This window comes from Epargyreus clarus, unplaced genomic scaffold, assembly GCF_041222505.1.
Source record: "Epargyreus clarus isolate Ecla_fem2 unplaced genomic scaffold, WU_Ecla_fem_2.2 ptg000021l, whole genome shotgun sequence".
In the NCBI taxonomy this organism is placed as follows: domain Eukaryota; kingdom Metazoa; phylum Arthropoda; class Insecta; order Lepidoptera; family Hesperiidae; genus Epargyreus; species Epargyreus clarus.
In genome coordinates this window covers 5,466,790-5,477,089 of record NW_027332228.1, presented here as the reverse complement: position 1 = coordinate 5,477,089, position 10,300 = coordinate 5,466,790, and the positions used below count along the sequence as shown (strand labels likewise).

Sequence of the window (10,300 nt, the reverse complement as noted above, 5' to 3'; positions counted from 1 at the left end):
ACTATTGTTAACGCAATTCGGCATGGTTTTACAAAATTCATGCAAAGTTTTATAACTTTAATATTAGATAAACTATGCATGCATAAAGGACGATCAATGTTGTAATAACACAAACTATTTTCTTGATCCAATTTACAACTTCTATTATTCCCGCGTAAAATACAAGTCTCGCGCCAAGCGCGTTCTTTTTTTTGTTTTATGCTAATGCACACAATCGTAGAACCCATACAGCCAATGACTATATAAATGAGCACTTATTATTATAAAAATAACACATCATGAATATAACACAAAATAATTAATTAAAACAATACTATAATTAAATAATTTGAATATATTGCTAACAGTTGACTTTGTTAACAGTCGTGTTACAAAACAGGTCTAAACAGAAATTAATTTGAAAATTATTGAAATTAATTAATTAATTCCGTGGTCGGCTGACATGAAACTTTTCATGAAAGAGTTGTCCCATCGGCTTATCCTCGCTTCGGGTGACCAGAGGGCTGGCAGCTTTTTTGCCCAAAAAATTAGCCTCGCCATACAGCGAGGCAACGCTGCCAGCGTTCTGGGCACTATGCCACAAGTTGGAGTTTTGGACGACATCTTTATCTTATAAGTTTAATTTATTTTTTAATATTAGTTATTTTTTTATTTAATTAGTATCAACAATTGCTTAGTGCAATAAACGAATAATTGACAAAAAAAAAATTATTAAATATTTTTATAGACTACCAATATCGTTTTAGGTACGAGTTTGCATCAAAGCAAGTACACAATAAGAAAGCACACTTATCTCTTCACGGCAAAAATACGAGTAAGAATACTCTCAATCGTTTCGGCAACCATTGAAACAATCCGTCAAATTATGATGTATTCTATAACCATAAACTTACCAAGGTAACACAAATAGAGTGACTGAATTTTCGCTTAATGTAAATAAGTAAAAATTATTATTATTACTTATCAGAAAAGTAACTTGTAAAACGCAAAGTAATAATACTACAATTGTGTACGATTGCTAAATGTTGAAGTTAGTAATTACACTAAGTTTAGACATTTGTTCGGCCAGACATGACACAGCGGGAATAGATTAGAAAACAATTTGACTAAATACTTTTTAGGTTTATAGCAAAACGTTTTATGGACTTTTTACTCAGTAAATGTTCTTTGTATCAAAAAATATATATATTTTGTACGAAAAAATAATATGAGTTACATCTAATAGTTACGTTTGTATACCTATTTTTATTTACGAGTCATATTGGTGTACTGTCATTTTTCAAATATTCAGTCTTTACATTCCGATAACAGGGCTTTATCTCTTGAGCTGTAATATATACACTCTTTTAATTTTTAAATGAATATACAACGATAGCCGCTATAACAACACCTACTAAAAGTAAAAGAGTGAAATATAAAAGGGGCTAACAATTCATGTTATCAACGCCCAGACGTTACCACTAACGCCACCTGTGTTCACATAATATAATAAGTTGTCAATGCACACTGTATACATCACACATCGGTAGTATACAGAACTTCCAATAGATGGCGTTAATATCGACACGGTGTTTTCGTACGACTATATAAATAGTGTAAGAACATTTGATGCTACGGAAGCCTCCATGTACGAGTTACTCGTACTTGGTAAATTGTGGAAAATACCTACTAAAATGTGGATGTTACCAATTATTTATAAAATGTTTAATGCTCTGGCTGTACCCACGGCTTCATTCGCTTTAAAAGATGTAACATAAACGCTAAATAAATGCTTTCTACACTCACAGCCCCACACTAGGATTCCCTGTGTTGTGGGTGACATGGACACACACATAGACAAATACACAAACACCCAGACCCAGGAACAGAAATCTATATTCATCATTTAGATATCTGTCTGGCCGGGGATAGAACCCGAGACCCTTTGCGCGTCAGACCGGTATGGTAACATAAGATTCATATAACCTTAATTAGATAATACCTTTAAATTAGTGGACTTTCCAATAAACTTTCATCCCTTATTCTACTCCCTTAGGGAAACTAAATTTAAGTAAGACTTTAACCAATACACCGGTAAAACTGCATTCTGTTCCATGCAATAGTTTTTGAGTGATGCGCGTACAACAACAAACGTTCAGACAGACAGACCAAATCATGGTTCAGGAAAGTTTTATGTCAATATTGCATCACATTATTTTGTTTCGCACCACGACCTCCTTACAACAGTTTTGTTTTATTCCTGCCTTATTGATTGTATAAAACCAACTGAAATTGTCATATTTTGCTTAAAAAATAAATTTCCTGCAAAAAAAAAATAATAATTTCGACCGACACCATACAAAACTGCTTATTGATATATTATAAAAACAATGATACTATAAAGAGGTCGTGGTACGAAATTTCAATGTATGATTAAACTTATATTGTTTTAAGGGATGGTAGTAGGCCCCCTGTGTTTATTTAGTGTGGTACATCTTGTGAAAATGTTTCAATAAAATCATTAAATATAACACACACTATGTATGTAACACATATATGAGTAAACAACATTAATGCAATCAGTTTTCGCGAAATAACACCTTTACCTTGAGTCATAAGCTGTTACAGTAGAAGGGTCGGTGTAAATATTTTTATTTTTATAAATCTTCCGGATATCTCTGTAGTACGTATTGTAGAAGGTTCTTGGTCGTCGTAAACGTATGTTGTGCCTTGAATTGAACAATAAGTCAAAATGATTATTTGGTTGATATTATTAATTTTTGCGCTCGGGATAATTCAATTTCGGTATAAGCGAAGACGAATGTATGAACTAGCCTCGAAGGTCCCTGCTAGTTCAGGACAAATACCAGTATTGGGAATTGCACATCGGTTAATAGGCAGTACAGAACGTAAGTAAAACTTTACCTATAACTGTTCTAATTATTCTTCATAAGTTTTAAATTAACCCATAAACAAGTAATTTAATTAAAAAATCAAAAACCCGACTTGCACTAAAAAGGCTGAAGTAGAATTTCCATAAACAGTGAAATAGGCGTTTCATTATTTTTATACAAAGTTTCATAGATGTTCAAACAATATTATCCTATTTCATCCTCGTAGCTCATTTACGCTATATAAAGAACCAATGAGTCAAATTCGAGCACGCTTAAGTTCAGCGGTTTCCCTTTACGTTGATGTCTGGCACAGCAACTTACTCATTTAGTCAGACAGTCATCTCGATGTGTTATTTATATATTATATAATGTATGTGTAATCTTCTTTTAATTTCGATACCCTATTCGATAGGTTCGGTTACCTTTTTTTTTAAATATGTTAGTACTTTGCGCCAAAAATCCATCATTTTGTTTTTTTTTTCTAACACCTATCTAAGGACCCTCGGGTCATTGAAACGATTCTCATGACACCTTAATTGTCGACAATCACCCAGCCGTATGTTACATTCGACCAAATAAAGAAAGACAAACATACAAGATACGCGCGCAAAATATAACCCTTCCTTAGAAGTCGGGTAAAAATAGTTTAAAAACAATATATTTGAAACGTCATTATTTATCGTTTTCCAGTTCATTTGAGAACTATATGATGGAATTGCATAAAAAATAATTGCTCAACCGTCTAGGGGCGGCCGTTATTTTGAAATCTATGCATGTTTAATGTGTTCCGATTAACTGATTTAAGATTCAGTTGCTAGATTTGACTCTTACCTCATAGGTCTGTGCTTACCTCACTAAGTAAAGAAGTTAGTTAAAAAAATACATTTCCTACATTTATTTTTAATATGTTAGTAATAAAATAACATAAAACACAAAATCTATTAATTAATCGTATTTAAATTTGACACCGTGTATTCGAAGGGTCCGATTACCATTAAAACATATGTACTCCACACTTTTTCCATTTCAGACATTATGTCCACGCTAGAAACGATCAGTTATGAATGCATAACTTTTGGTGGGACGACAACAGGCTGGCTTGGACATATATTGTACTTTAGTAAGTAAAATGCAATAGGTTCTATATATACTTGTTTTTTTGTTCCATGGTTCTATACGTATATGTCAGTATGGATAATAAACGACATGATATTGTATAATTCACTGTATCTACGCCATTTTGAGACGTAACTAATTATTGTTGACCAGACAAAGAATCACAAAAGTGCATTTTTTTTATAAAAAAGCTACTCAAATAGTCACGCACGTGAATACTTGTAGCCTTGCTAATATCAAAGTTATAATACAATCTACTAAAACCTGTGTAAATAATACAATCTACCTGTATGCGATCATGTCTAAACATTAACAAGTGTAAAAGACACGTTTATTTGCATGTATTCATAAACATTTATTTTGTTTATACTTTCAGTGCTAGTAGACCCAGTCAATATAGAAACAGTGTTAAAATCGTGTCTCGAGAAAGATGACTTGCATCGATTTATCAGGAATGTCATTGGTAATGGAGTTATAGTTGCACCAGGTACACAAATAATAATAAGTATAGTGAATAAGTTAGGAGAACTTCTTTAAAATCTACTCTTCCTTCATCGCACCACTCGCCGAAAGATGAGGTTCGATACACATCTACTGGATCCGTGAGAGTCCTCCACGGTTCAGTTTGCACGGTCATTTAAGCTATGCACATGCAAAATGTGGATTGAACTTCCTCCCCTGTATTTTCTGAGCGCTATTACATGGGGCTGTTCAAGAAGGGTGCACAAAGAGCTCTCATTCAAAGCCGGCGATGGATTGGCGACTTCTCTGGTGTTACAAATGTACATAGGCGACGGTGTTTTCCACCAAGTAGCCCGTCTGTGTTATCGTTAAGTATACCTATAAAAAAAGTACGTAGTAAGTAAAATACTAACAAGGATTTCGTTTTTAATAATTTTATAATTTCGTTCGTTTCGGTCGAATTGTAATAATTTTTGATGATCATATTTTTATTTTAGTTCCTATTTGGAAAATACGCAGAAAAGTCATAATGCCCGCCTTAACTCCAAAGATCGTTGAAAGCTTTATTGATATATTTGCAACACAAACAAATGTATTAGCAGAAAAACTAGAACATTCCTGTGGAACCGGCGAGTTCAGTGTGTGGCCTTTCATCAATCGGTATACTCTTCAATCTGTTTGTGGTAAGCTAGTCTTTTTTTGATTTTATAAAAAATCACAAATAAAAATCTTTTCACGAGAAATCGACAGTAGACTCTCAAGATATGAGAGAAACATATTCAAATATAAATTACCTTATGTTTTATGGTATGGTAGTAGTAATAAAATTTTATAATCTTGATAACAGAAACAGCTTTAGGTGTAAAATTAAAAGCGCAAGATGATCCAAACGTGCCGTTCTTGACGGCACTTAACCGAGTGACAAACTTGTTGTGCGAAAGGATCTTCCACCTGTGGTTGCAGCCAGATTGTCTGTATAAGCTGTTCCGCGGCAAGTACACCGAGCATGAGAAGTGTCGCTTTACAATACGAGATTTCGTTGGAGAGGTAATATTTAAAGAGGTTACTAAATAATTCCACTAAATTCTATAATTGATGTAGTAACTTACTCGATGGCAAACGATAAATTCTAAATTACCAATGTATGAATTTCGAGCTCATAGTTTCGAGATCGTGGCTTAGATCCTTGGCACACTCCTCCAATTATTCTAATTTTTAGAGTTATGTATATATGAGATTTTAATAATCACTTCCTACAGCGTTATGTGTGTTCTTTTAAAGTTAATCTAATCACAATGGTTTCCTTCCTGGATGAATCCTCTAAAACTTCGTACCTGATAGTTTTGTAGAAGTTTGTAGGAAGTCCTGGAGTTGCATAGGTATGCAGGCGTGCGTAGGTGATTGAATAACGATAATGATAAAGTAAATGAAGGAGATCGTAGAAGTAAGAGCATTAACGTTGTGTATGTTTTTGTTAATTTTTTTCAGGTCATATCAAGAAAGCGAAAGGAAATAGCCATGAATAAGACATCCAAGATAGAGACGGGCCTTAATAGTAAGTATTCATAAGATCACCATCAAACAATTTGCAACAAACTGACGTCTTTTGAAGGATAAAAAACTCCTCAAAAAATGATAAGATCCACTAAGTCGTTCCTACTTCTGAGGGATGTTTTTTTGATTAAATGGTAAGACAACAACATTTTTTCTTTACATTTTCAGTATTAGAAAACTATAAGGATCAAACATTTCTGGATCTCCTGATAAAATCATCTGGTGGTGACAAGGGCTACAATGACGTGGAACTCAGAGAAGAAATTCTGACCGTTATCATAGCTGGTACCGACACTTCAGCTGTTGCTATCGCCAACACCCTTGTCTTGTTGGGAAAGTATCCCAAAATACAAGAAAAAGTACATGAGGAGTAAGTAAACATAGTTGATTACAGAATACCATTTCTGAACATAGTCCCGTAAATTCTTGTAAAATATAATTACTGCATAAGTAGACCTTCATCATATTATAAATAAATTCACGGTTGTTATTTACTTTCCCTATATACATGAATTCGTTAATACTACGTGCTTGAAGTTATACGAAACAGGGATAGATGATATACTCGTAATATTTATAGTAAAGTGACGTCAAAAAATATCCAACTTTTTAGAAAAAATATTTTGTTGTATTGGCGTTACTTCCAAAATCTATCGGTTTATTGTTTTAGCATCATGCATTTAATAGCTTTATTTTTGTAGATTATCAAGGGTATACGAAGATTCAGACAGGCTTTTAAGTAAAGAAGATTTGCCCAAACTACAGTATTTAGAGAGAGTCGTAAAAGAATCTATGCGACTGTATCCACCTGCGCCTTTCCTAGTCAGAAAAGTTTTAAGAGAAACTGCCTTGCGTTCGTATTATTTTTTTATTACATTGTTTTGCAATTCATACTTGTTTTTTCTGTTCCATGAATACATACGATATTTTAGGGATGTGTCTTACTTTTAGTTATCTAAAACAGTAAAATTGTAGACAGCGTATCTATATTTTATTTAGTTTAATATTTATTTATATAACATAAATATTTCATTAAAAACAAGCGTAATCTCTCATCATATAATTAAAATCATCATCATTGATTTAAACAAAGGATCTACGGATAATGAATCAATGACAATGAATGCTGTCGTAACGAATATCATACTAGTACTGGGGAGGCTCTTGGTTAGTGATTTTTTACCACATGCTTATTTTATTTTCTTAAATATAACATTTCTCGAGATTAATTTTAAATTCAAATGTGAAATAAATCGTTTACGACAAGTCGTCAAGCTCAGGAATCGTTCTTCATAAACATTAGTGCAAAATCTACATCCATAGTATAGTCCGCGCCAAGCTTCTAGTCCGCTCTAAAGTTGTTGCGTGCAGGTTTAGCATATATTCCGAAACGTAAGGGCTCACTAACGCAGCTATGTACCCCTGGGCGAGAGCGGGCAGCGGAGGTTGCCGGGGGAGTCCCGCGGTGTCTTCGTTCCGTTAATATCTACAATTTTACTATTGTGACGCGACTTGTTTCTTCATTCGGAACGGACTAGCAGTTTGGCGCGGACTCTACTACTAGTACTCTTTGAAGGTAGATTCAAGACCCTTTAACACTTACAGCATCTGGCCACGTTTTACCCGCTGGTTCAGGCGTGATTATAAGTATCTGGGGTGCTCACAGAAATCCCAAGTACTGGGGTCCTGACGCTGAATGCTTCGACCCCGACAGGTTCCTACCGGAACGAATGAATCTACCCCACCCATGTAGTTACTTACCCTTTAGCAACGGACCGAGGAATTGTGTTGGTAAGAAAAATACGTATTATATATTTATGTTTTAACATTATGTTGCGTAATGTCTGATATTGATGATAAGTTCAACCTGAAGTTAGTATTTATAATTTACGTATAGAATAACTTAGGATAAGTACGCGGTGTCAGATGAACGTATCTACAAAATAAATATGGTTCAAAAAAGTAAAAAACACACTTTTATGATGAAATCAACTAAAAAGTAGAAAATAATTTTCAATCTAGGAATCAATTAAGGAACATTAAATTGTATAATTGTGAAAAAAGCGTGGAGTGCTCCACTAATCAATTTTCGAAAAGCACCCCACACTTTTACATGTACACATGTAGTCTTATAACCGAATTGCAAAACGACGTAACTTTATATGCAACATTTCACAGGTTCTAAAAAAACTAAATAACATGACCCACTTTCGATTGAACCAGAATAACGTATTATGAGTGTCATTTTAGCTGTTACATCTATAAGAACTTTTTGCAAAAAATACGTTTTTAATCAAAGAATATTGTTTATTCACAACGTCATAATTATGAACCATTTCAACGTGAAAGCTCTTACGTTGAAATGGTAAAATAGTAAAATTGAAAAAATGTAAATACGTTCATCTGACTCTTACACCGCGAATAGGTCCTTCGAACTGAAGGACCTATTCGCGGATATAAGAAAAAAGAATGACGATAGTGTAATACTCAAGTCCAGAAAAGATTTAGTAAAATAAATACATTTTCAGGTTATCAATACGCTATGATGTCGATTAAAGGAGCATTATCCGCAATACTGAGACGTTATAAAGTAATAGGGACGCCTGAGGAAGGACCCATCCCGCGAATGAAGATGAAAATCGACATCATGATGAAAGCTGTTGATGACTACCACATACAATTACAGAGAAAATGACCGAGCCTTAGTTTATAACTTATGTATTTGTAATAATAAAAATAAATTATAGTTAAAAAACTAAAAGCTAAACTTTTATAGTTAATCAAACGAAAAAGTAATAATTGTTTCAATCTATATAGTAACTTTGCCATGAGTTTTATCCCGATGGTTAACTCCATCTAGCGATTTGGTGCTGAACTTTGTAAATTGATAACAACATCACTTGTCTAATTAGTTCTGATTTAGTCCGCACCACATCGCCGCGGCGCCACCTAGCCGCGGCGCCACCTACCTCGAACTCCGCCTGGAAAATCGTTAATCTTGCTGATCGTGATAAGGACTATGAGACAAAATTATTTATATCGTATATTGTCATCGGTTATTGATAATTGTTCCAAATTTTGAATTAACTGACCGTTCCAACCACATACAAGTCAAGTTAGTAAAAGCGTGGTAAAAAACAAATCCATTAGATGTAATATATAGAAGGTGGTAGAACCCTTTGTGGCCCGACTTCAACGGCACCACCGCCACACCAATTTCTATCTAATAACAGCGCTGCCGTGTTCGGGTTTGAAGGGCCACACCCGTTGGTTTAAGGGAGACACACTTTTCCGAGGCATTCCAGCTTAGTCCTCAGGCAGTAGCGGCGCATTTGTGACCGACCTGAGCTAGAAACCTAATCTTATCTGGGGTTGTTTACAGATGTCAATGGGCGGTAGTAGCCACTCACCATCAGATGAACTGCATGGTCGCCTGCTTTCCCTATATTATAAAAAAAACTAGCTGACCCGGCAAACACTCGGCAAACGTCGTGTTGCTATAGAAATAAAAAAAATCTTAATGGTTAACAATCCCTATCACTTGAGTATATAAAAATAGATATGGGTATATAAAAATAGATTGGGATATGAAAAATAGATAGTATCCGTTTCTCAGACCTACTGAATATGCATATAAAATTTGGTGAAAACCGGTAAAGCCGTTTCAGAGTAGTACGGTAAGTAACATTGTGACACAAGAATTTTATATATAAGATTAATTGCTTGACACGGGTCGTTTACTGCACGATATCGAAATATAGATCTACCTACATATTTTAAATAAAAAATCAACAAGCCAGCAGCAGATATACAAAAAAGTAATACACTAAAAAGGCCGAAACGTTTCATTTATTTGTAAAGCTGTATAGATTTAAAAACTCTATTTCAACAGTTTGGGCTGTGCGTCGATCTCTACCATAGGTAGCATAGTCAATCGGTCTATCCCTAAATATAACTTAAAAAATATGTCATCAACTAATAAACTTGATATTTTTTTAATAATTTATGATTTTTAATCGTATAATATTCCTTACCGTATAGTACCTTAAAATAGTTAAGTTGAGGATACAACAAAATATCACGCATTAGGTATCGTACCAAGCTATATCATTATCAACCCATTACTCTCCCACAGCTGGTCACGAGTCTCCTCTTAATTTGGGGCCATAGACCGCGCAGTCTAATAAAAGCAGTGTTAGGCGCTGCTGTGTTCCGTTTAGAAGGGCGTGGTAAGGGGAATAATTTTCCGAAGCGTTCCAGCTTAGCCCTCAGTGGTAGCGGCGCATCTGTGGCCG

General features: G+C 34.5%; 1 protein-coding gene across 1 annotated transcript; it reads left to right on the top strand.

Moving 5' to 3' along the window:
- The first annotated feature begins 2,659 nt into the window (after positions 1–2,659).
- LOC140750744 (cytochrome P450 4C1-like) lies at positions 2,660–8,804 on the top strand. Its single transcript, XM_073084447.1, has 10 exons — positions 2,660–2,888; positions 3,904–3,993; positions 4,366–4,476; positions 4,949–5,134; positions 5,299–5,498; positions 5,940–6,006; positions 6,174–6,375; positions 6,707–6,858; positions 7,611–7,796; positions 8,534–8,804. The coding sequence occupies exons 1-10, from the start codon at positions 2,732–2,734 to the stop codon at positions 8,698–8,700; spliced, it is 1,518 nt and encodes a 505-aa protein (XP_072940548.1). The 5' UTR covers positions 2,660–2,731; the 3' UTR covers positions 8,701–8,804.
- Positions 8,805–10,300: the final 1,496 nt, after the last annotated feature.

Coding starts and splice junctions, on each gene's coding strand:
- LOC140750744 (XM_073084447.1), top strand. CDS start 2,732: ATGATTATTTGGTTGATATTATTAATTTTTGCGCTCGGGATAATTCAA. Junction 2,889..3,903: donor GTTAATAGGCAGTACAGAAC/GTAAGTAAAACT, acceptor TTTCCATTTCAG/ACATTATGTCCACGCTAGAA. Junction 4,477..4,948: donor TGGAGTTATAGTTGCACCAG/GTACACAAATAA, acceptor TTTTTATTTTAG/TTCCTATTTGGAAAATACGC.